Source organism: Globicephala melas, chromosome 12, assembly GCF_963455315.2.
Source record: "Globicephala melas chromosome 12, mGloMel1.2, whole genome shotgun sequence".
In the NCBI taxonomy this organism is placed as follows: Eukaryota; Metazoa; Chordata; class Mammalia; order Artiodactyla; family Delphinidae; genus Globicephala; species Globicephala melas.
Window position 1 is genome coordinate 77228133 of NC_083325.1, and position 27013 is coordinate 77255145.

Below are 27013 nucleotides of genomic sequence, written 5' to 3' on the forward strand. Positions count from 1 at the left end.
ACCCAGGAGAACAGTCCAGTCTGTCTATCAGGTAGGGAATTGATAGAAACTTGAGTTTTGTCTATACTTGTGTGGTCTTGAAACTTTTATTCCTTTGCTCTTCTTCATTTGAAGAGTATCTGGTCATTTTTATAGTGCAGAAATTAACAAAGTGATTGTACTTAATAAAAGTATACCAAAGAACCAAAAATATTTTCTATTTTTGTTTTAATTAAAGAAGTCATTTCCTAGCACATCTTTTTCAGTATTTGTTTAGGCAGTATTCAAAAGAAATACATTTGCGGAAAGTCTTGTTTCTTCAATGTTGTTAAGAAATATATTCTTTTTTCTTTTTTTAAGCGACTTACTGAACTAAAGCGCCAGTGTTTGGAGAAAGAAGAACGTTTTCAGAGTATTGCTGGCTTAAGTACAATGAAGACCAATCTGGAATACTTGAAACATGAAATGGCTTGGGCAGTGGTAATTTTCACTTAATTACCTATTCACACATATTTGTAATATACAGAATATACTTGGTTGTGGTTAGTCTTATATGTGACTTGCTATATAATTTCTTTTTAGGTCAATGAAATTGAAAAACAACTGAATGCTATCAGAGACAACATCAAAATTGGAGAAGATCGTGCTGCTAGACTTGAGAGGAAAACGGAAGAACAGCAGGTAATTATATTTTTTTTATACAGAGGTAGAAGTTGGTTGAGGGGTAAGTAAAGGGAGCAATTTTCTGTTGAGGGTTTCCACATGGACCTTTGTAGCACAGAGCAGCCCTGCTCTTTGTATTTACCTTGCCATTCTCTTGTTAACAGCTTTATTGAGATATGATTCATATACCATACAATCCACCCATTTAAAATTTACAGTTCATTGTTTCTTTTGTATATTCACAGGGTTGTACAGCCACCACTGTGGAATTTCTCTGCCGTCGTGCTGGAAGTAGATCTCCTAGCCTTTTCTTTCTTTATAGGAGCCCCAGTGTACTCAGTGTGACTGACTTACATCTTAGTATTTTGTTCTCCTTAGCTTACGAGCTTCTGACTCCCAGGCTTAGTTGTAGTACAGGGTGTAATCTTTCCCACCTTACTTCTTCCTGTCTACCCCTAAGATAAGCAGGCCAGTCTTTTTCCTTTTAAGGGTTATAACATTAATCCGTGAAAGGTAATAGATGAATGTGTAAAAGTAACAGAAATGGTGAAGACAGTACATTTACTTAGTGATCTCTGGGCTGAATTTCTTATATTCCCTCTTCAGGTAGTAAATGGAAATTCAACCCCACCCACCTCTCTCACCTTAGATTTTCATTTCTGAGAGAATATTCTGAAATTTTCATTCAATTCTTCTCAGTTTCATTTCTTAGCTTGTCATAGGGGAAGACCTTGTTGCTTTCCTCTTTAGATATTCCCCAGTCTAAAAATGAAATCCAGTCTTAGTAATAAACACTCATTTTTTTTTTCAAGTGGGGAAAGGAAAATCTTGAGGTTGGATGATATTTAGTTCTGTGGCTTTTTGCTCTACTTAAGTATTTGGCCATGCTATGTAGTAAATGGTAAATTTCTGGAGGGTTTGGACTATCTTATATTTATATCCTTCCCACCATGCCTTACATAAAACCTTTCACATAGTATATGCTTGTTTATTGATTATAGAATAACTATTGAAGGGAAGGTTTCTGAAGAAACAGTGTCTAAAGCAGACTTTAAACTTGTATTAACCTAATTTAAACTGAAGATAGATGAATTATATTTAGTTTGTAAAGCACCTAGACCAACTTCAATTTTTATAAAAAACATAAAGATTATACTACTGATGTCTTAATAACAGAACTATACTACCATTCTATATAATGTTTCCTAAATAGCCTACATATTGACAATTCCCTAATCTGTATTCCTAATCAAACTTTTATCCTGAGCACTTGGTTCAAATACTTGTCTTCCCATCTTTACCTAAATGTTCCAGACACTTCAAACTTAGCATTTCTACTGGAATAGCTGTGACAGGGACTTTATAGCCCATAAAGCCTGAAGTATACACTATCTGGCTCTTTCTAGAAAAAATTTGCTGATCTCTGATCTAAATAGTTCTCATATTTTTCCCTTCTAATCTATTCCTGTTTTCAGTGTGACATTTTGGTCCCTAATTATTTTTGTCCCAGAACATTACATTAACTTCTTACTGACATCATTTCCTTTAATTTTTCCCTTTACCTTGCCTTCCATGTGCTTCCAAAGTGGTTGTACGTATAGATTTACATATAGTTTCATTATAGATTTACATATAGTTTGGTATCTTGTTTCCCTGTTGTCTAGAGGTTTAAGTTGTAAGCTGATCATGGAATTCAAAGCCCTTCTACCCCTTCATCTCATCTCCCACCACTACCCTCTCAGTTCAAGCTCCAGAAATAATTTTAATTCCTAAAATGGTTTTAATGCCTTTCCACATGCTTTTCCAACTCCCTGTAACACCTTTCCCCAGCTTTTTTCCTGGTACATTTTGAGTAATCTTCCAAGTTTCAGCTCAAATGCTTCTTTGAAGGCATCCCTAACTTTTTCTGACAGACCTATAAATTCTTCCTCGTGCTTTCACAATTACAAATATACATACCCTACTTAAGCATTATTGCAGCCAAACTGCATGATCTATTTGCATGTTTGTTTCTCTGCTAAACTGTGTCTGTCTCCCTTTAATTGTGTTACTTGAAGACAGTTGTTACTATATCTTTGTATCCCCAGAAGATAGCACATTTATTGGAAAGCTAAATGTGGAATTAAAATATATTTTAGCATTTCAAATGATTAGAGAAATGCAAATCAAAACTACAATGAGGTATCACCTCACACCAGTCAGAATGGCCATCATCAAAAAGTCTACAAATAATAGATGCTGGAGAAGGTGTGGAGAAAAGGGAACCCTCCTGCACTGTTGGTGGGAATGTAAATTGGTGCAGCCACTATGGAGAACAGTATGGAGGTTCCTTAAAAAACTAAAAATAGAGTTACCATACGACCCAGCAATCCCACTCCTAGGCATATATCAAAAAAAGATGAAAACTCTAATTAAAAAAGATACATGCACCTCAGTGTTCATAGCAGCACTATTTATAATAGCCAAGACATGGAAGCAGCCTAAGTGTCCATCATCAGATGAATGGATGAAGAAGATGTGGTACACACACACACACACACACACACACACACACACACGCACAGTGGAATATTACTCTGCCATAAAAAATGAGATAACTGCCATTTCCAGCAACATCGGTGGACCTAGAGATTATCGTACTAAGTGAAGTAAGTCAGACAGAGAAAGACAAATATTACATGATATCACTTATATGTGGAATCTAAAAAATGATACAAATGAACTTATTAACAAAACAGGAACAGCCTCACATACATAGAAGGCAAATTTATGGTTACCAAAGGGGCAAGGAGTGAAGGGTAAATTAGGAGTATGGGTTTAATGTATACACACCACTATATATAAAATAAACAACAAGGGCTTACTGTATAGTACAGGGAACCTATATTCAATATCTTGTAATAACCTATAATGGAAAAGAATCTGAAAAAGAATAGATAGATAGATAGATACATAGATATGTACCTGTCTATATATATCTATGTATATGTATAACTGAACCACTTTGCTATACACCTGAAACTAACATAATATTGTAAATCAACAATATTTCAATTAAAAAAATACATATTTAACACTTTATATAATTATGTTTGTTTACCTAATTAATGTCTTGAGTTTAGTTAGAGCAAAATTAAGTTTATTTGAAATGTGAACCATATACAATTATATTTTTATTTTTTCTGTTTATTGGAGAAAAATAAAATATGCTCCAACGATGTTATTTTCTTAAAGGTCAGACTTAATGAAGCAGAAAAAAAGTACAAGGATATTCAAGATAAACTAGAAAAGATTAGTCAAGAGACAAATGCACGAGCACCAGAATGTATGGCATTGAAAGCAGATCTTACCTCTAAGAAAAGGGCCTATAATGAAGCTGAGGTGAGAGAACTTTTCCAGTATTAAAAATTGCATATCAACTATAAATACTGTTCATTTATTTTTAAAAGTAGAGATTTTTGTAATTGTGTTGCTTTCAGACTTTAAAAAATATAATGATTTCATATGGCCATATATGTATGTTGTTTTAAAAATATATTTCTGCATATATTCACCCTCTGATTTGACGATTTGGCAAAAGTGGTCTTGAATGGGGTATTTGTTTTTCATTTTACTAAAGTATGTCTGATTTTTTTTTTTTAGGTTTTATACAACCATTCCCTAAACGAGTATAGAGCATTAAAGAAAGATGATGAGCAGCTTTGCAAAAGAATTGAAGAACTAAGAAAAAGGTAAGATAGTTACTTTGCAATTTTCATAGTTATCTCATTTTGTAATAAAGTAATCCAGGTGAAATGGAATATTTTATTTTCTGTATTATTGCTAAAGGAATTTTATCACATTGCTTTATGGGTTTTTTTGTTTTTTGTTGTACGCGGGCCTCTCACTGCTGTGGCCTCTCCCGTTGCGGAGCACAGGCTCCAGACGCGCAGGCTCAGCGGCCACGGCTCACGGGCCCAGCCACTCCGTGGCATGTGGGATCTTCCTGGACCGGGGCACGAACCCGTGTCCCCTGCATCAGCAGGCGGACTCTCAACCACTGCGCCACCAGGGAAGCCCTGCTTTATGTTTTTTAAATGTTAGATTTTTCATTGAATATTTTCCACTTTGTATTATTTACCATTAGTGCTGATCAGTCTTTGGAACCTGAACGGTTGGAAAGGAAAAAAAAAATATCTTCGTTAAAAGAAAGAGTAAAGGTCTTACAGGATCAAGAAAGTTCAGTCAATCAAGAGATCGAACAATTTCAGCAAGCTGTAGAAAAGGACAAAGAAGAACATACCAGAATTAAGTAAGTGTCCACATTCTTATACTTTTTTCAGTTATTTGAAAATCATCTAGTTTTCCTCTTTATATGAAAAGAGAATACATGTTTTTTTTGTTGTTGTTCTTCTTCCTCATAATAAGGGATCTTTTAAAATCACTTTCCTAATAAGACTTCTTAAACTTGTAGAATTGGACAGTTTCTGGGATTTCTAGTCCTTGTCACGACTGCTTTTTTTCTTTTTCCATGCTAAGTTTTGAGGTCTTCTGACTATTTTTTCCTGGTAACACAGTTGTTTTCAAATGAAGAGATCCGCTTTTAGTTTTTAGGGCAGCTGCGTCATTCACTGGTATGCAGGTATTAGGGGAAAAGACTGAGTATTTCTGTTTAACTGTATCACATATCTGTTTTGTTTTTCCACGTGTATTTTGTAGGAGAGAAGAGTTAGATGTGAAGAATACACTGAACTATAATCAGAGGCAACTGAAAGAATTGAAAGACAGTAAAACTGATCGACTGAAAAGATTTGGCCCTCATGTTCCAGCTCTTCTGGAAGCCATAGATGATGCTTACAGACGGGGGCATTTTACCTGTAAACCTGTAGGCCCTCTAGGTATTTGTCACCAATTAGTCAGTATATAATAAAAATTAGAAGTACATCTTTATTTTCTGGAAGGAGTCTGTTGAATATAATTTTAAAACACTGTTATCGAAGAACCATGTAGTTATATGTAGACTTTGTACATATTTTAAGAAATGATAAAATCACTTTAAACTTTCCTTTTGTATATTTTAAGCATAAAAAAGCCAAAAGAAAGAGAACTTAGGAAAAGGAAAAGTAATTATAGAGTTGAATAATCTGCTTTTTATTTTTTTGAATGAATAAATCAATGAACTAATTTGCATGTAATTGATTAGTAGGAAAATTCAGTGATATCAAGATATAGTTAAAAGGCCAATCACCTGAGTTTTGTGTAAAACTTGATAAAATGACTTGTCTTTTTAAGTTTCTATTTAGGTTTGGACAACATTACTTCTAAGTCCTCTTTCAACTATAAGCCTGAGGTTATTTAGTTATCCTCATATATACATGAGAAAAAAAATCAGTTGAGTTCTGAGGAGCTATCTCTAATTCTGTACATCATTAGGTGAAAATGATGCTATAAGTATACTTTTTTAGTAAAGTACTGTATAAGTACAGTATTATGTACTGTATTAAGTATTGTAGTAATGTCTCTTCATTTAAATGACATGTACCTCTATACCAGAATCCATTTCAATAGATGAGGTATTTTTTTCCCTCTCTAAATCTAAAATTTCAATATTAATCAGTTTTACAGAAAATAGTGAAGAGTCTATAACCCTTTTGGCTTGATTTTCAAAACACCATTCAGAGGCTGGAATAGTATTTTATATATATATATATACACATAGGAGAAATACTGTTGATTTATATCAGAGCGAGACAACTTTTCACAGGATTTAGTGGGTTTTCTCCCCAGTGTATCCAGTGGGATGGGGTATTTCCCATTTGGTTAAAATGAGATCTATAATATCATTTAAATTGCTTCATATGAAAATATTTTAAAGTCATTTATGAACTATTATAAAGATGGTTACATTAACATTTCAAGTATTTATGGGCTTTTAATAATTTTCTCTCACTTTTAGGAGCTTGCATTCGTCTTCGGGACACTGAGCTTGCTTTGGCCATTGAATCTTGCTTGAAAGGACTTCTGCAAGCCTATTGTTGCGATAATCATGCTGATGAAAGAGTGCTTCAGGCACTGATGAAAAGGTTTTACTCACCAGGGACCTCACGGCCACAGATAATAGTTTCTGAGTTTCGCAATGAGGTGTATGATGTAAGACACAGGTAAGGCATCAGTAATTAAATACTGTTTCTGGTTTTGCTTAGTTACGTGCAAGCTCAGAAAGAGTTAAAACATTTTTAATGTTAACCATATCTACACTCCTGATTTGTAAAATTCCATCAAGCCACGTCTTTAATTTGAATCTTAGGCATTGGAGATACATAGATAAATGAGAGATACTCCCTGCCTTTAAGGTCCTCACGTGAGATCTGTTTGGGGAGACATACTGGGAAGTAGACGTTGTGTGGCTTAGAAATTGTACTGAAGAAGGAAATGGTGCAGACCTGGCCATGTTAAGAGGGAGGGCATACGGGAGAACTTTGGCACTCATTACTCACAGTTCAACTCTGGGTGGTTTACAGATTCCATAAAGAGCTGTGATTGTTTTCTTTAATGACCCTAACAAACCTCAAGGGCACCATACCCAAATTGCCTTCTTTGTTAGCTGCTGGCTAGCTAATCACTTTACTTTTAAAGATACACGTGTATGTGTGTGTGTGTTCCTACATATATATATAGTCCTCTCTATATCCCTATATATATATTCCTATGTATATATATTCCTATATATATATATATTCCTATATATATATTCCTATTAACAGATTGTTTTAAAATTTCTTTTCTCTCCCACTCCACTTTTTCTTATAAATCCAATTTTTGCTTTTTTCAATTGCCTTATATTTGGAAACATTAAAAATGCCCTTCATTTTAAGCGTGTTTTTTCTATATTTAATTTGATTGTGGTATTTTTCCTTTTACTTGGCTTTATAAATCACGTTTTTATTAAAGCTTTCTTCTAAGCTTAATTAGGATCATCAAATCATTTTGTCCTATAATTCCTCTTACCAGTGAGGCTCACCGTGCTCGCCTAGAATTTGATGTGCGGTTTTTCCTTTGTCCCTCTCGTCCTCTTTAGGCTTTCTACATTATGTTGTCTAGTGAGCCTATTCCATACTTGTCCTTTCCTTGTCTCATTACTGACACATTATTGCTACTATTCCTTCCTACTTTTAGTTTTCCTCGACCGATGTTACAGCATCTCTCAGCAGGCAAAACTAATTGTGATATAAACTAAATATGAAGTGCATCCCAGGGAAGTAGAGCAAAAGGAAGGGGTGGTTGTGACTGGGTGCTTTAGAGCAAGCTGGTGGGAGCAGCCTGTCTAGCAGTGGCATGTGCCTGCTCGAAAATACTTGCTCCTTCCTAGCATAGAAACCTGTGCTTTCAGCGGACTGGCCAGAGCCTATGCTTCACCACAAGCCCCTTCCACGTCCCCTCCCTCTTAGACTCGGGCTCCCTATCCTCTCTCCCCTCACTCCCTGCGTTGTTTCATTGGCACTGCTTGATGTTTCTAGAGCGCCCACCCCCTATTCTTTCCTATCTTTGTTTTTACTTCCACTTGAACTCTGTCCTAAGGTTACTATCCTATTTCTCTGCCTCTTTTTAACAGGAAAAACTTCTCAGAAGAGTTGTCTGTGTCACTAACTTCTCTCTTCCCCTTCTTTCTTGAACCTACTCCAGTCAAGTTTTTATAGCTTCATCACACACCAGAGCAGCTCTTGTCCAGGCGCCAGTGAGCCTTGCTTGGCTTGGTCCTGTCGTCCTTCCTTCCCACTCGCTGACTTGACCTACCAGCAGTATTTGATTCTGCTGATCGTTTAATTCTTCCTGAAACACTTTTTTTACTTGGTCCCTAGGATGTCACTCTTCTTGTTTTCCCACATCTCTAGGTATTCTTTTGTAATGTCTTCTGCTTATTTCTCCTCACTTGGGAATCTCCAGTATCAGTGTTCCAGACCTCTTCTCCATGTGCACCTACTCCCAGCACTTACTTCCTGGGTGAACTCATCCAGTTTCATGGCTTAAAATATAGTCCATACACTGATGATCACCACATTATGTTTCTAGCTGGGCTCTTTCCTCTGAACTCCAGAATATAATACATTCAATTTATATTTTCCACTTCGATGTCCAAAAGACATTTGAAACTTAACATATCTAAAAGCCAAACTCCTGAGATCCACCCTAAAAACTGCTCTTCCTATAGTCATCCCCATCTCCATTTTTCAGTTGCTCAAGCCAAAACCTCAGTCATCCTTGACTTCTTTCTGCCATCCCACATCCTACTGGCTGTACTTTATAAATGTATCCAGGATCTAAACACTTCTGCAGTGCTACCCTGGTTCACACCATTATCATATCTCAAGTGAGTTTTGCTTCTGGTTCCCTTCCATCCACACTTTCAATATCACAGCCAGAGTAAAGTCAGACCATGTCATTACTCTGCTCAAATTGTCCTGTACTTTCTCATCCTCTTTAGGCCTAACTGCGACCTCTCGGACCCACATGACCCGTCCTCTTGCCATCTCTCCTGTCCTTGTGTCCAGTAGCACTCCCAGCACTGCTCGTCCACCACAGCACACTGGCCTCCCGGCTTCTCCAACAGCCCTCTTAGGGCCTTTGCAAATGCTGCTCCCTGGGCACGAAATGCTCTTCTTCATTATGCTAATGTAACTCCCATTTCCTCAGGTGTCTGCCTGTTGACACCTTAGCAAGGCTTTTCCTGACACTTTCTGTGTGAAAAAGCACAGTATGCCACTTTTTCTTCATTTTTCTGTCTTCCTTCAGTAGAGTGTAAGCTCCATGGGGAGAAGGATGTAGTCTGTTTTGTTTAGTGCTATCTCCTTATCCTCTGAACAGCATCTTGCACATAGTAGGTGCTCAGTAAATACATGTTGAATTAATGACTGAATAAGTGGAAAACATATATACAAAGATATTTCTTTGTTTTGGAATTCTAGAACTAAGAAAGCAGTAAGAATGCCATTGCCTTTTCCCAATGTGTTTTAATTAAATGACTTTTATGTTTGTATGATAGAGTATAAGATTTAAGAAAATTGTAATGATTAAGTATAACAGGCAATAGAACATAATGATTGAGAATCTGCTGGGTTCTAGAGCTGAGCTGCCTGGTTTAAATCCTAGCCTGACCTCTTACCTTTATGACATTGGGGAACTTATTAAACTCGCTGCAGCTCATTTGAGAAAAAAAAAAAAAAGAGCGAATGATATTATCTATCTCATATAGTTGTTTTGAGGATTAAATGAGCTAATACAGGTTTCCACAGGGATATCCCTCTGTGGGTATAAAAATCTGTGGATGCTCAAGCCCCATACTTGGTCCTCTGTAGCCACAGTCCGCATCTGCTGATTCTGACAACCACGGATATTGCAGTGCATACTGTATTCGTTGAAAAAGAATCCACATATAAGTGGACCTATGCAGTTCAAACTCGTGTTATTCACGGGTCAACTGTATTTATAATATGCTTAGAACAGTGCCTAGCACATAGTAATATATAAATGTTTGCTAATAAAATAAAATAAACCTATTACAGATGTTTTCAAACGTTATCACATATTTTCCATGTCTTGTTACTATCCATCATCTCATCACCCATTTTAAAAATATACATATATAATTACCATTTGGTAAGTTAATCCTTATATATTTTTGTCTCCTAGAGCTGCTTGTCATCCAGAGTTCCCAACAGTTCTGACAGCTTTAGAAATAGATAATGCAGTTGTCAAAAATAGCCTAATTGACATGAGAAGCATAGAGACAGTGCTGCTGATCAAAGTAAGACCAGATGCTTGCTGTATTTTATATTATTCTAAATTTCCTAAACTGAGGCTGGTTATATAAATTCCTATTCTGCTTAAGTACTTGATATTTTATGAATTCTTTTTCTTAAAAAAACTGTGAGTTCTGTAAAATAAATCATTGTTTATTCGTCATCAGTGTACATATTTCTATTGATATGTACTTGTTAGATTAGATCACCAATATTTGTGTTTCATCTATTGGCATAAATTTGCTGAGAAGGGACAAGGGAATTCAAAACAAATCTGTAATTAATACAAACAGAGTCTCTTTTTCTCATTAATGGAACCTGAGAGGCAATGACATCAGTCATCCAAATGTGTATATGTGAATTGCAAGTTCATATTGTAATTATTTGTGGGCTTGGCCCTCTCATATTTTAGACAGATACTTGAAAGAAAATAATGAAGTCCTCTTGTAAAGGTCTGTTCCAAGGAAGGTTGATTAGGCCTCAGTTAAGCCTAATCCTCTTTTTACTTCCTCTAGGAAGTAAAATACTAAATATTTCCAGGCTTTCCCTACATAATTCAGTGTACTAATCTTTTATTGGAATTTGCTGTTCACTCACATCTTTTCTAGGGTGTAAAAGACATTTAGAAAAAATAAATTTCATTTTTCTATGAAAAATAAGATTTCTAAGGTAAATATTTTCATGTGAAAAAGTACTTAAAATCTTTAACTTTAGTGGATAGCAATATTAGAATTTAAAAATAAAATCTATCAGGGAGATTGGTTCAAGATGGCGGAGTAGAAGGACGTGTGCTCACTCCCTCTTGCGAGAGCACCAGAATCACAACTAACTGCTGAACAGTCATCGACAGGAAGACACTGGAACTGACCAGTATCTGGTATCTTCCAAAAAAGATACCCCACATCCAAAGACAAAGGAGAAGCTGCAATGAGATGGTAGGAGGGGCGCAATCACAATAAAATCAAATCCCATAACGGCTGCATGGGTGACTCACAAACTGGAGAACACTTATACCACAGAACTCCACCCACTGGAGTGAAGGTTCTGAGCCCCACGTCAGGCTTCCCAACCTGGGGTTCTGGCAATGGGAGGAGGAATTCCTAGAGAATCAGACTTTGAAGGCTAGCAGGATTTGATTGCAGGACTTCGACAGGACTGGGAGAAACAGAGACTCCATTCTTAGAGGGCACACACAAAGTAGTGTGCGCATCAGGACCCAGGGGAAGGAGCAGTGACCCCCATAGGAGACTGAACCAGACCTCCCTGCTAGTGTGGGAGGGTCTCCTGCAGAGGTGGGGGTTGGCTGTGGCTCACTGTGGGGACAAGGACACTGGCAGCAGAAGTTCTGGGAAGTACTCCTTGGCATGAGCCCTCCCAGAGTCAGCCAATACCCCTCCAAAGAGCTGGGAAGACTCCAGTGCTGGGTCGCCACAGGGCAAACAACCAACAGGGAGGGAACCCAGCCCCACCCATCAGCAGAAAACAGGATTAAAGTTTTTCTGAGCTCTGCCCACCAGAGCAACATCCAGTTCTACCCACCACCAGTCCCTCCCATCAGGAAACCTGCACAAGCCTATTAGATAGCCTCATCCACCAAAGGTCAGAGAGCAGAAGCAAGAAGAACTACAGTTCTGCAGCCTGTGGAAGGAAAACCACATTCACAGAAAGACAGACAAAATGAAAAGGCAGAGGACTTTGTACCAGATGAAGGAAAAAGATAAAACCCCAGAAAAATAACTAAATGAAGTGGGGATAGGCAACCTTCCAGAAAAAGAATTCAGAATAATGATAGTGAAGATGATCCAGGACCTTGGAAAAGAATGGAGGCAAAGATTGAGAAGATGCAAGAAATGTTTAACAAAGACCTAGAAGAATTAAAGAACAAACAAACAGTGATGAACAGTACAATAACGGAAATAAAAAATACACTACATGGAATCAATAGCAGAATAACTGAGGCAGAAGAACGGATAAGTGACCTGGAAGACAGAATGGTGGAATTCACTGCTGTGGAACAGAATAAAGAAAAAAGAACGAAAAGAAATGAAGACAGCCTAAGAGACCCCTGGGACACCATTAAATGTAACAACATTCACGTTACAGTGGTCCCAGGGGAGAAGAGAGAGAGAGAAAGGACCAGAGAAAATATTTGAAGTGATTATAGTGAAAAACTTCCCTAACATGGGAAAGGAAATAGTTACCCAAGTCCAGGAAACACAGAGAGTCCCAGACAGGGTAAACCCAAGGAGAAACACGCCAAGACACATAGTAATCAAACTGACAAAAATTAAAGAAAAATAAAAATTATTGACAGCAACAAGGGAAAATGACAAATATCATACTAGAGAACACCCATAAGGTTAACAGCTGATTTCTCAGCAGAAGCTCTACAAGCCACAAGGGAGTAGCATGATATATTTAAAGTGATGAAAGGGAAAACGTACAATCAATATTACTCTACCCAGCAAGTATCTCATTCAGAGTTGATGGAGAAATCAAAAGCTTTACACACAAGCAAAAGCTAAGAGAATTCAGCACCACAAACCAGCTCTACAACAAATGCTAAAGGAACTTCTCTAAGTGAGAAACACAAGAGAAGAAAAGGACCTACAAAAACAAACCCATAACATTTAAGAAAATGGTAATAGGAGCATACATATCGATAATTACCTTAAACGTGAATGGATTAAATGCTCCAACCAAAAGACACAGGCTCACTGAATGGATACAAAAACAAGACCCATATATATGCTGTCTACAACAGACCCATTTCAGACCTAGGGACACATACAAGAGACAAGGGAGGACACTACATAATGATAAAGGGATCAATCCAAAAAGAAGATACAACAATTATAAATATATATACACCCAACATAGGAGCACCTCAATACATAAGGCAACTGCTAACAGCTATAAAAGAGGAAGTCGAAAATAACACAATAATAGTGAGGGACTTTAACACCTCACTTAACAACAATGGACAGATCATCCAAACAGAAAATTAATATGGAAACACGAGCTTTAAATGACACAATAGACCAGATAGATTTAATTGATATTTATAGGACATTCCATCCACAAACAGCAGATTACACTTTCTTCTCAAGTGCGCATGGAACATTCTCCAGGATAGATCACATCTTGTGTCACAAATCAAGACTTAGTAAATTTAAGAAGATTGAAATCATATCAAGCATCTTTTCTGACCACAATGCTATTAGATTAGAAATCAATTACAGGGGAAAAAATGTAAAAAACACAAATACATGGAGGTTATTTTATACGTTACTAAATAACCAAGAGAGCACTGAAGAAATCAAAGAGGAAATTAAAAAATACCTAGAGACAAAGGACAATGAACACAAGACAATCCAAAACCTATGGAATGCAGCAAAAGCAGTTCTAAGAGGGAAGTTTATAGCACTACAAGCCTACCTGAAGAAACAAGAAAAATCGCAAATAAACAATCTAACCTTACACCTAAAGGAACTAGAGAAAGAAGAACAAACAAAACCCAAAGTTAGTAGAAGGAAAGAAATCATAAAGATCAGAGCAGAAATAAATGAAATAGAAACAAAACAATAGCAAAGATCAATAAAACTAAAAGATGGTTCTTGGGGCTTCCCTGGTGGCGCAGTGGTTGAGAGTCCGCCTGCTGATGCAGGGGACACGGGTTCGTGCCCCGGTCCGGGAGGATCCCACATGCCACGGAGCGGCTGGGCCCGTGAGCCATGGCCGCTGGGCCTGCGTGTCCGGAGCCTGTGCTCCGCATTGGGAGAGGCCCGCGTACTGCAAAAAAAAAAAAAAAAAAAAGATGGTTCTTTGAGAAGATACACAAAATTGATAAACCATTAGCCAGACTCATCAAGAAAAAGAGGGAGACGACTCCAATCAATAAAATTAGAAATGAAAAAGGAGAAGTTACAACAGACACCACAGAAATACAAAGCATCCTAAGAGACTACTACAAGCAACTCTATGCCAATAAAATGGACAACCTGGAAGAAATGGACAAATTCTTAGAAAGGTATAACCTTCCAAGACTGAACCAGGAAGAAATAGAAAATATGAACAGACTAATCACAAGTAATGAACTTGAAACTGTGATTAAAAATCTTCCAACAAACAAAAGTCCAGGACCAGATGACTTCACAGGTGAATTCTATCAAACATTTAGGGAATAGCTAACACCCATCCTTCTCAAACTCTTACAAAAAATTGCAGAGGAAGGAACACTCCCAAACCCATTCTATAAGGCCACCATCACCCTGATACCAAAACCAGACAAAGATACTACAAAAAAAGAAAATTAAAGACCAATATCACTGATGAATATAGATGCAAAAATCCTCAACAAAATACTAGCAAACAGAATCCAGCAACACGTTAAAAGGATCATACACCATGATCAAGTGGGATTTATCCCAGGCATGCAAGGCTTCTTCGATATACTCAAATTAGTCAATGTGATACAACATATTAATAAATTGAAGAATAAAAACCATTTGATCATCTCAATAGGTTCAGAAAAAGCTTTTTACAAAATTCAACACCATTTATGATAAAAACTCTCCAGGAAGTGGGCATAGAGGGAACCCACCTGAACATAATAAAGGCCATATAAGACAGACCCACAGCAGACATCATTCTCAGTGGTGAAAAACTGAAAGCATTTCCTCTAAGATCAGGAACAAGACAAGGATGTCCATCTCACCACTATATTCAACATAGTTTTGGAAGTCCTAGCCACAGCAATCAGAGAAGAAAAAGAAATAAAAGTAATACATAGTGGAAAATAAAAAGTAAAACTGTCACTGTTTGCAGATGACATGATACTATACATGGAGAATCCTAAAAATGCCACCAGAAAACTACTAGAGCTAATCAATGGATTTGGTAAAGTTGCAGGATACAAAATTAATGCACAGAAATCTTGTATTCCTATACACTAACAACGAAAGATCAGAACAGAAATTAAGGGAACAATCCCATTCACCACTGCAACAAAAAGAATCAAATACCTAGGAATAAACCTACCTAGGGAGGTAAAAGACCTGTACTCAGTAAACTATAAGACACTGATGAAAGAAATCAAAGATGACACAAGCAGATGGAGAGATATACCATGTTCTTGGATTGGAAGAATCAAGATTGTGAAAATGACTGTACTATCCAAAGCAATCTACAGATTCAGTGCAATCCCTATCAAATTAACAGTGGCATTTTTTTACAGAACTAGAACAAAAAATCTTAAAATTTGTATGGAGACACAAAAGACCCCGAATAGCCAAAGCAATCTCAAGGAGAAGAAATGGAGCTGGAAGAATCAGACTCCCTTACTTCAGACTATACTACAAAGCTACAGTCATCAAGACAATATGGTACTGGTACAAAAACAGAAATATAGATCAATGGAACAGGATAGAAAGCCCAGAGATAAACTCATGCACCTATGGTCAACTAATCTATGACAAAGGAGGCAAGGATATACAATGGAGAAAAGACAGTCTCTTCAATAAGTGGTGCTGGGAAAACTGGACAGCTACATGTAAAAGAATGAAATTAGAACACTCCCTAACACCATACACAAAAATAAACTCAAAATGATTTAGAGACCTAAATGTAAGACCGGACACTCTAAAACTCTTAGAGGAAAACATAGGACGAACACTCTGCGACATAAATCACAGCAAGATTTTTTTTTATCCACCTCTTAGGGTAATGGAAATAAAAATAAACAAATGGGACCTAATGAAACTTAAAAGCTTTTGCACAGCAAAGGAAACTACAAACAAGACGAAAAGACAACCCTCAGAATGGGAGAAAATATTTGCAAATGAATCAACGGGCAAAGGATTAATCTCCAAAATACATAAACAGCTCATGCAGCTCAATATTAAGAAAAAAAACAATCAAAAAATGAGCAGAAGACCTAAATAGACATTTCTCCAAAGAAGATATACAGATGGCCAAGACGCACATGAAAAGCTGCTCAACATCACTAAATATTAGAGAAATGCAAAGCAAAACTACAATGAGGTATCACCTCACACCAGTTAGAATAGGCACCATCAGAAGATCTACAAACAACAAATGCTAGAGAGGGTGTGGAGAAAAGGGAACCCTCTTGCACGCTTGGTGGGAATGTAAATTGATACAGCCACTATGGAGAACAGTATGGAGGTTCCTTGAAAAACTAAAAATAGAATGACTGTATTACCCAGCAATCCCACTACTGGGCATATACCCAGAGAAAACCATAATTCAAAAAGACACATGCCCTCCATTGTTCATTGCAGCACTATTTACACCAGCCAGGTCATGGAAGCAGCCTAAATGTGCATTGACAGACGAATGGATAAAGAAGATGTGGTACATATATACAATGGAATATTACTCAGCCATGAAAAGGAACGAAATTGGGTCATTTGTAGAGACTTGGATTGATCTAGAGACTGTCATACAGAGTGAAGTAAGTCAGAAAGAGAAAAACAAATTTCGTATATTAACGCATATATGTGGAACCTAGAAAAATGGTACAGATGAAGCGGTTTGCAGGGCAGAAATAAGAGACACAGATGTAGAGAACAATGGTAGGGACACCAAGTGGGGAGAGTGGCGGGGCGGGGGGTGGTGGTGGTGTGTGATGAATTGAGAGATTGGGATTGACATGTATACACTGGTATGTATAAAATGTATGATTAGTAAGAACCTGCTGTATAAAAAATAAATAAAATTCAAAAAAAATATCAGTTTGTCATAAAACATCATTTCTTATGTTTTTAAGACTCAATAGTTTAATTCTTTGAATCTTGAAAGTTGTTTTTTAAATTATTTTATTTTTCTCATGGAATTATTTCATTTGAATGTTTAAATAAAAATACTTGAATAGGTATTTTTGGTAATACCTATTACCAAAATTTTTGGTAATTTAGGTAATATTTTGAAATTACATACAACAGAAATGCTTTGGCATATTTTTAAAATGTATTTTCCCCTCTGTTTTTTTAGAATAATTCTGTAGCTCGTGCAGTAATGCAGTCCCAAAAGCCACCCAAGAATTGTAGAGAAGCTTTTACTGCTGATGGTGATCAAGTTTTTGCAGGGCGTTATTATTCATCTGAATATACAAGACCTAAGTTTCTCAGCAGAGATGTGGATTCTGAAATAAGGTTAGTGTCCAGTGTAGCTTTACTGTATTATTCCCACTAGTTCTTTGGGGTTCATTTCTTTTCATACTACTCTATTAGTAGTTATGTCAGTGAAGAATTGTGAGTGATCTGTTGGTCTTAAAAGATCATTTAGCTGGATGTAGAATTCTAGATTGATGGTTATTTTCCATCATGACTTTGATGACAGTATTCTGGGCTTGATGAGCTGGTCTGCACATTGATTATTACCTGTCTGCAAGGAGGTAAGGAGCTTAACTCAGAATGTAAATCAGCTACATCACTATACCATTGTTTAGTTTTGCTGATTTTTCTCAGCGAGAGTACAAGTGTGCTGGGTATACATTCTGGCTCAAGGTCCTTGCTGTGTCTCTGCCTGGTACTTTGAGTCACACTGTTCTAGAAGAAAAATCAGTCGGCACCGTTAGATCAAATGCTTAGGGAGATAGAGCTGCTAGAGGAGATGCAGTGAAAAGCCAAACAAAAAGCTAAAGGTACTTAATAAGATTCAAACGTGTGCAAAAAGAATTTTTGGTATGAAAAAAGCATGATTTTCCCAAGTGAACTATCAGTTGATGAATTGATAAGGTGGAGCTGAATTAGTGACCTAGAAGACCTCAAGCAGAAGAACATAGAACTTAGGTAAAAGCACTATCTAAGAAAACTGAGTAAAGGTGAAAGTATTCTAAATGGCTTTTATAGATAGGGGGAAATGAGGTTTTTTTAAAATAGATATCTGATTTTCAAATTATATTAGTTATTTTTGTATGATTATGAGAGCAGCATAAAGCAAAATAACCATAGTGGATATTGGGAAGTTTAGTAAAATTTCTTTTTTAGCAACAGAAAACTGTTGAATGATCTGCAACTTGTTATTACAGCACTCAACACACATTTTAAATTGACACTGAATCTTTGTGATAGGATAGATGAAAATTCATCAATGTCTGAACGTACCTGTATAAAAGTGACCTGTAAAGTGATAAATTTTTGTCCGCTGTGCCATGACATTTAAATCAGGCCCCTCTAATTCTTAACTGGGTAAGACTAAATTATATAGTACTCAAGCAAACATGAATGTAAATGTATAAACAATATCATGGTAATGTTACTGTGTGTAATTCATGCTTTTTCTTTCAACAAAAAATGCCTTGTGCATTTGTGTTCCACATCTTTAAAAAAAGTATGACATTCTTGGAAAAGGTAGTAAGTGTATCAGCAGCAAATCAGGATCCCTGATTCTAGCATTTTAGTAGTAATGGTTTAAGACTTACTTATGAAGTTAATAATTGGCTTCATTTTTAGCTAAAATATTTGCATCAATGTGTAGTGGACAGAGCTTTTGTTTTAAAAGCCAGGTGAACATTGGTTTTTTAAAAATTGTTTCTCACCTTGATAAACTTTATTGATTGAAAATGTACTAAGTTATCATGATACATGATATTTGTGTCATCTGTTTTGACCTGAACCAGTATGATAGTTGTCTGATATTTGGAAATTTAAAATAGTTCACTGGTGTTTTTTAAATACAGAAAATATAAATTGGAAAACAAAAGTAGCTTATAATTCCATCTCTCCACAGTCCCTGTTGACATTTTAAAAATGATTAAAAGTAATATAGGCATATGGTGAGAAAATTCAAACAGTACAGAAATGAATGCAATGAAAAGTGAAGTCCTTTGCCCCCCACTTAGGTATAATGTTTTCAAGGTTCATCCATTTGTGCTGTGTATAAGTACACATATGGTTTCTGTGTCTTGCTTTTTGTCTTAATATTATATCTTGGAGATTGTTCCATATCAGGACACTTAGAGCTGCCCCTTGGTATGGCTGTTCCATAATCTACCTGACCAGTTCCTGTTGATGGACATACGTGTTATCTGCAGTTTTCTCCTACTATAGCAGTGCTGCAGTGAGAACGCACATGTGTATCATGGCATACTTCTGAAAGTATGTGCATAGATTAAATTCTAAATGGTGAAAATGCTGAGTCAAAGAATGTGTGAATTTAAAAATTTTAAAATTCATTGTTTTATTAACATACAATTTATGACCTGATTTTAAATATTTAATAACATTAAACAATTACTAATATTTTTAACACTTAATAATACTAAATGAGTCTTAATATTTATTAAAATAAATATTTAAATTTTATTTTATTATTATATAAGTTGACCATTTAATAGCAATTGTCAAATGCCTACAGAGCAATTGATTCCCTAACCCCCTCCCACACTATGAATATATGAAGTAGGCTTTTCTGTACCCTCATCAACTCAGCACTGGCAGGTTCCTGTTGATGAAAGATGGCTCTGAAACAGTTTTTGCCTCTGGCTCCATTTTTACCAGAAATACCACACTTATGCTCCTCTTTTTCTTTTTCTCATTTGTTTATCATTCATTCAGCTAACATCATTGATTTTTGTTTTTAATTTTGAGAATTCCACAAGGTAGCACGGTTCTAATAGTTCATCAAATTTAAGATGCTCTGTTATTTTATATACCAGTAAAAAAGAAAAGTATTGATAGTTGAACCATGGACTGGAAGATGATTTCAGAATTCAGAGATGTTAAAATGTGGAAAAGTGTGCATCTTAGTGAAATCTGGCGTACTCTCTTTATCAGAGAAGAGTTGTACTTAATTGCACAGGTGGTTCTCTTCCACCAGGCACAGAGTTTTAGAAGACAGAGTCAGTGAAACAGGAAAAGATCACTTCTGAAAGACAGTTGCCTCTGCTGGCATAGAGACCCCTTATGGCTTTGGCATCTGCCGACCTTTCCCTCCACCTCTTTTCATTGTCCTCCTCTCCTTCCCTTTCACTCCCCACACATTCATAGCATTTATTCACCACAGGAAATGTTGAGCTGACCTTCAGTTTTACTGACCTTCCGTCTTATTTGTTTTTCACCTCTTTGTGCCTTCGTGTATTTCTTTCCATCTTCTCTAGGTGGTCCATCTGGTGAAAACTTCAGAGGACACAAGTCAGTTGTCACTTCTCCCAGACTTACTCTTAGGTTCCCGTCGTATTGTGGACATATAGTGCAGTGTCCTGTTCACATTTCAATGTTATGGTTTATTTCCTGATGTTTTGCCTTTTTGTTTGATTCCTTTATGCCTTAATTTTTTTTCTACCTCTGCCTATCACTGTGCACAATGCCTACCACAGATAAATCATAAATACTTACTAATGAGTAAGTAAAATTTAATTCCAGTTTAGAAGATGTTTTTTGAAATCTCTGTATTTTCATGTTTTGAATTACGTGGTAGGAATAGAGAACTGGTTAACTGCATAGGTTTTGCAAAAAAGCTATTAAAAATAGGGTTTTCTTTGTAAAGATCTAAATATTTGTAATATTCAGAAGTAAATTTAAAGTATTTTTTTACCCTCTCTTCTCTATTAAGTGACTTGGAGAATGAGGTTGAAAATAAGAAAGCCCAGATATCAAATCTTCAGCAACATTTGTCTGCCCTTGAAAAGGATATTAAACACAATGAAGAACTTCTTAGAAGGTGCCAACTGCATTATAAAGAGTTAAAGGTAAAAAAACATCATTTGTTTTCTCAACTTAATCATTTCCAAGTTATTTTTAAGGTCTTAACATTCATTTAGTTAGACGAATAGTTCTCAACTATTTTGGCCTCAAGCCCCTTTACAATCTTAAAAGAGCTTTTGCTTGTTTGGGTTTTATCTATCAGTATTCATGTTATTAAAAATTAAAGCAAAATTTAAGAATGTTTATTAATTCATTTAAAAATAATAAGTACATTATGTGTTAGCATAAATAACATTTTTATGAAAAATAACTATTTTCCAAAACCAAAAAGATTGACGTTTTTTATATTTTTTAAAATCTCTAACATCTGGTTTAATAAAATTCACCTGAACTGTCATATCAGCTTCTGTAATCAGTCTGTTGCAATATTACACATCATAGTTATAAACCTCCTGTACACCTGTAAGAAATCCATAGTAAAATTGGTCTTAAAAAAAAAAGTAATGCCAGGCTTCCCTGGTGGCACAGGGGTTAAGAATCCTCCTGCCAATGCAGGGGACACGGGTTTGAGCCCTGGTCCGGGAAGATCCCATGTGCCAGAGAGCAGCTAAGCCTGTGCGCCACAACTACTGAGCCTGTGCTCTAGAGCCCGCGAACCCCAGCTACTGACCCCACGTGCCACAACTACTGAAGCCCGCGCACCTAGAGCCCGTGCTCTGCAACAGGAGAAGCCACCACAATGAGAAGCCTGAGTGCAGCAACAAAGACCCAACACAGCCAAAAATAAATAAAATAAAATAAATTAAAAAAAAAAAGGCTTTTAAATAAATAATGCCTTAGTGTTTTTATGAAAATAGTGTTGACTTCATGGACCCTCTGAAAGAGTCTCAGAGACACCCAGGAGATAATGGGATTGGACTTTAAGAACCACTGGAGTAATCTTTCCATAACTTGAGACTGGATGTTTCAGGAAAGTACTTTCTCTGTGGACTCAACACTGTCATCATTTTAAATGCTAAGGTGGAGTACTTATATCTGCTTTGCATGAGAGTGGATTAGCAATAATGGTGATCAAGGCAGACTTTATACATACTTTTCTTTGGTTCATTTAATACTAATATGTCTCTTTCATTAACTATGGAATCCTTCTGTAACATAAAGCAGAGTAGAACTTTGTTGATTAATACATCCTTGCCCAGGGTTTTTATTTTTCATTTATTTCTATTTACTAAAATCTAAATACTGTTTTTCAAAAGATGAAAATAAGAAGAAGTATTTCTGAAATTCGGGAACTTGAGAATATAGAAGAACACCAGTCTGTAGATATTGCAACCTTGGTAAGATTCTTTTCCTCAATTTAAATGTAATGTTAAAGGAGAAATCTGTCATTTAAGTTAAGAGTATCTACTCTCAGCTTTATAAAAAAATCCTTTTTTGAGGCTACTTTTTATGATTGCTATATCCATTTACAAATAAGGTAGAAACTACCTGGTGTATGGCCTTCAAGTTCCTTAATATTTTGTATATGTAACTTGCATGCATTGTAATTGGTTTTGTCTTCTTCTGTTGATACATGAAATAATACTTTATCAGAGTTTATTATGTAAATAGTGCCCTTTCAAACCAAACTACCTAGCAGTTTTTTTCAGAATTAATCAGTATCAATATTAGTGATATCTTTTAGTCAGTTGAAGTTGGCCTCTTGGCATTATTTTCTTTTTTCCAAGTTAATGGTTTTAATTCACCGCATATTTATTACTCTATTTTAATTTCTCTTAGACATCTTTTTATGACATTCAGCTCAGCTCTCTGGGTTACCATAAGTAGTGAATTAGATAGATTGCAGAGTCTTGTTAAAATGAATCAGTTTTTACCAATTGTCTCCTCTCTACCAGGCATCATGTTAAATGCTGAGGGACACAACAGTGAACAAAACAGTTCAAGTCCCTGCACCAATGGAGCTTTACTCTAATAAGAATTTGTCTTCATTTTTTATTAGTAATCTGGTTTTCCACTCAGTGTTTTTCTGCTTTCATTACTTTTATTGATAGACTAAATTTCTTAAAGGTATGGGCTGTGTCTTGTTTATTTTTGTTTACTCAGCATCTAACACATTGTCTGGCATAAGATATATATTTATATACATTATATTTTGAAAGAAAAAGTGAGTAGATAGAATAAAAGTTACCCCTTTTGATTATGACCTCAAGGACAATGTAGTTTGTCTTCTAAATGTAATCCTTTTCTATTTTTGAACCTATTTCTTCTACCTCCTAATTTACCATTAAGAGTATGAAAATATCATAATTTGTTCTTTGTATTTGTCTTTAATCTGATTTACTTGTAGCCTATAGTTTCTCCTCTTCTAGAATTGTTTGTACTGTTTTTCTATTTGATTACTTAAAAGTGTTTTAATTAATTCTGTATGCTCTGTAAATGTTGCCAGGAAGATGAAGCTCAAGAAAATAAAATCAAAATGAAAATGGTTGAGAAAAACATGGAACAACAAAAAGAGAATATGGAACATTTTAAAAGTCTGAAAATAGAAGCGGAAAACAAGTATGATGCAATTAAACAGAAAATTAATCAGCTATCAGAGCTAGCAGATCCACTTAAGGTATGTATTATTGTTACTCTACTATATATATTTTTTATGTTTCAGTTTTATATACACTATATACCGGCTAGATATTACCTCAACAGAATTTATGGCTAACTGTAAATGTAGCTGTATAAAACCGGGCTGTAAACCAGCTTTTCATCATTAGATCAAGTAGAATTAAACACTCTGCTCACGCCTTTAAGGAGAATAAATTGCCAAATTTCTGACCCCCCAGAAGGTTACAGCTTTTGTTACCTTTTTATTTTGTGAGATTTTTTTCTTCTTTTAGAACTAGAGGCAGGACATCTTATCTGTCCATACTGTTTCTGTGCTTATCTGTTCTCTTGTCCCACTTTTCCGCAATAGTTGAAGAATTAGTTGATATAAAAGCCAGCTTGAAATAAAATGCTACCCAATTCCCATTTATTAACATATCTGCATTATATTCCAGCTAGAATTCAATCGGCCTTTTTTTTTTTTTTAAAGCACATACTTTTGGAACCAAATTAGGGAAATAAAGTTATTTAACAATTAAATTCTGTAAATTTCACCACGTTTAATAGCTTTGTTGTCAAGTAGCTTATTATCATTCTCATTTTTATGAATAACTCAATTATTCTCGAAACCTCAAATTTTATTTATAAGACATTGAGAAGAATTAATAGTATGTTTTAAGAGGAGAAAGGTTTATTGACGATATAACCCCCTTTTTTTGCAGGAAAATTACCCCTTTGAATCAAAATGTATTTAGACATTTTAAAAATTTTAAAGAATTTGCATGCATATGAACTTTACTGTAATTGTCTCCATTGTCAATTTTAGAAAATATAATTTATTCAAGGAAGTCAGAGGAGGACCCGAGCAGAAACAACTTTCCTCTGTTTGCGGTGGCCTCTCTACAGCTGCTTTCCATAGAGCTGTGATTCCTGCCTGCTATTGTAATGCAAGGTGGTTTACTTTTTTCTATTTGAGATAAGAATAAAAAGTGGGAAAATAGACTGATAAATTACTGATTAAAAAGAATATAAAATTTTAATAATAAAGTTTGAGGAAGGAAAAAAGTATTAAGGATACTATTGAAAAAGACAAATAGTAGTTACTACAGGAAATTAGAATTAAAAACACAATAAGTCCAAGATAAAAAAGAAGACAAAATTAGTTTTTAAAAGAAAATTGAATAAGAAGAAATAAAATAAGTATGAAAATTGTCAGGAATAGGAGAGAGAGAATTCAAAACTCAGAAATTAGAGCAGTGAAGTTAAAACAAAGATGAGATAAAAGAAAATTTTAAATGGGTGAAGGATTGAGCAGGGAAACTTAAAATCAAAATGATAAAATATGCTAAAACAATATAGGAAAAGAAATAATTAGCACCTGAATTGTCCCAGATAGCTTAAAATTAAAAACAAAAAATGAAGGATAAGCTGTGTTCTGTTCTTTTAGGGACGTGTAGGCTAATGCAACTCCTGGAATTGGGAGTGTGTAGATAAGTTCAAGAGTGGAAAATATGGGCAGAAGGCAGTAAGAATTCTTGGTCTTAAGTTCTTTGCCTTGGTTGCAAATAAGTGAAAGCTAGACGAGTCCTTCAGTAAACCTGCATGCGGTCAGCCAGTAGCCAAGAGGGTTTTCCTTTGCACTATCACATCCCAATAGCCATCCCAATAGCTAAAAACAGGACCAAGAATATTTGGCTAACAAAAGAATTTAATTCCTCAGAAACTGTCTTTGTGATATATTAGCAGCTTCTAAATGTAATCTGTTTGCTATCAGGATGTTTGTTCATTTTGTGTCAGAGGAGTGGTGAGGAGTGGAATACTCTGTTCAAATATGTAGTCATTGAAATCTTCGCATAAGATTTCAGTATTTTTCTCCCTTTGAACAGTTTATTTTGATTTACACTGCAAACTTAATGCTTTAGTCACAAATTAAATTTTTTGTACAGGGAGCATGACCTACATCAAAAATGATGGTCTGCATTTTGGAGTAGGAGGGCCTCTCAGTTTCTGATAGAGACATAGGTGTTTATTTGGATTGAGGCTGACCATGCTTTTGAAAATTCCAAGATCTAATGATCTATAGCTTTTTAAAACCTCATAATTGATGTAGAGTTATATGAAGCAAGTGGCTATAATACATACTGTAGCAATTTATCCAATGTTGTCGGGTAACTAAAATTGGTTATTTAGGCATCAAAGAGAATAAAATTTTTCAGTGATTCTGTCCCTTCTAGCATCTCAGCCTATCTTTTTAAAGGCTGAACTTTTTAGGGCTACATCAGGATTAATTTTAGATCTAATCCAACCTAGTCCTCACCCCAAAACCAGGATGAGTGTCACTAACTGGTTTTTAATATCTCTAAGTCTCTGTTTCACCATCAACAACATGAAAGTAAAAGAAATACTCTCTTGGTTCCTTTTTAGTTTTAAATTTGATGGTACCTATGATATAAATTTATTAAATATATAAGGACAAGTCAAAAGCCATGATAAACGTGGAGAAAAGAACATTAAATTCTTTTCATCCTATTTTATAAGTCAAGTCTTTCCCTTTCTAAAGTTGCTAGGAGAAAAGATTAAGCAGCACAAATCTTCCCTGATATAATTGACCCCTTTGGCTCTAGAAAGCTGATTTGGTTCCCTAAAGCAAACGTGGACATATTTATTTTGAAAGTTTCTACCAAAAATGATTAGAAAAATTAGTGTTTAACCATTCTGTTTCATGAGGTATTGCAATTTCTAACTGTAGTATCTCCTACTATATACATTGCACCCATTTTCTTTTATTCTCCTCAAAGTAAAGGAACAGAGTATCTCCGTACTCCATATAACAATGTTTTTATTTTTAATAGAACTCTGCTATAAAAGCTGTATATTATTAAGTGTCTACCTTGAGTGATAGTTATTTTTAGCAGTACGAGCTAGATGCAGTAAATTGTATTCTTAGGTCAGCAAATAGCCTAAATCTATTCTTTTATATGAGGTAAATACTTGCAATTTTTAGATACTTCACATGTTCTTTTTCTTTTTGGGATATCTCCAAATATTCTGTCTTCCTTGATGCTGTTGTTTTGGTTTGCGTTCGTTTCTTTTTCCTTATAACTGTGATTCTTGAGGGTGAACATGATCATCACAGCATGTATGTCCAGTACTAGGCTCAAAAAACAGACCGACTAAAATTTAATTTGGTGGTTATTAAATCAAGAGCCATTTTAAAAATTGAGATTCAGGGATTCTCAACCTACGAAAACAGAATCTCCAAAGGTGGAGTTTGGAAATCTGTATATTTTTTAAAACATCCAAATTGATGATAAAGAAGTCAATCTG

At 35.5% G+C, this 27013-nt stretch overlaps 1 protein-coding gene across 1 annotated transcript in view; it reads left to right on the top strand.

Annotated features, from left to right (window-relative positions):
* The window catches only part of SMC6 (structural maintenance of chromosomes 6), a 72004-nt gene that overhangs the window by 27724 nt on the left and 17267 nt on the right, over nt 1–27013 (top strand). Inside the window, exons 9-20 of the mRNA XM_030858350.3 lie at nt 340–459; nt 562–660; nt 3877–4023; nt 4285–4373; nt 4769–4933; nt 5341–5519; nt 6578–6782; nt 10309–10423; nt 17433–17593; nt 20997–21132; nt 22345–22425; nt 23535–23705. Coding sequence (XP_030714210.1) covers nt 340–459; nt 562–660; nt 3877–4023; nt 4285–4373; nt 4769–4933; nt 5341–5519; nt 6578–6782; nt 10309–10423; nt 17433–17593; nt 20997–21132; nt 22345–22425; nt 23535–23705 — 1668 coding nt within the window. The remainder of the gene's footprint in view (nt 1–339; nt 460–561; nt 661–3876; nt 4024–4284; nt 4374–4768; nt 4934–5340; nt 5520–6577; nt 6783–10308; nt 10424–17432; nt 17594–20996; nt 21133–22344; nt 22426–23534; nt 23706–27013) is intronic.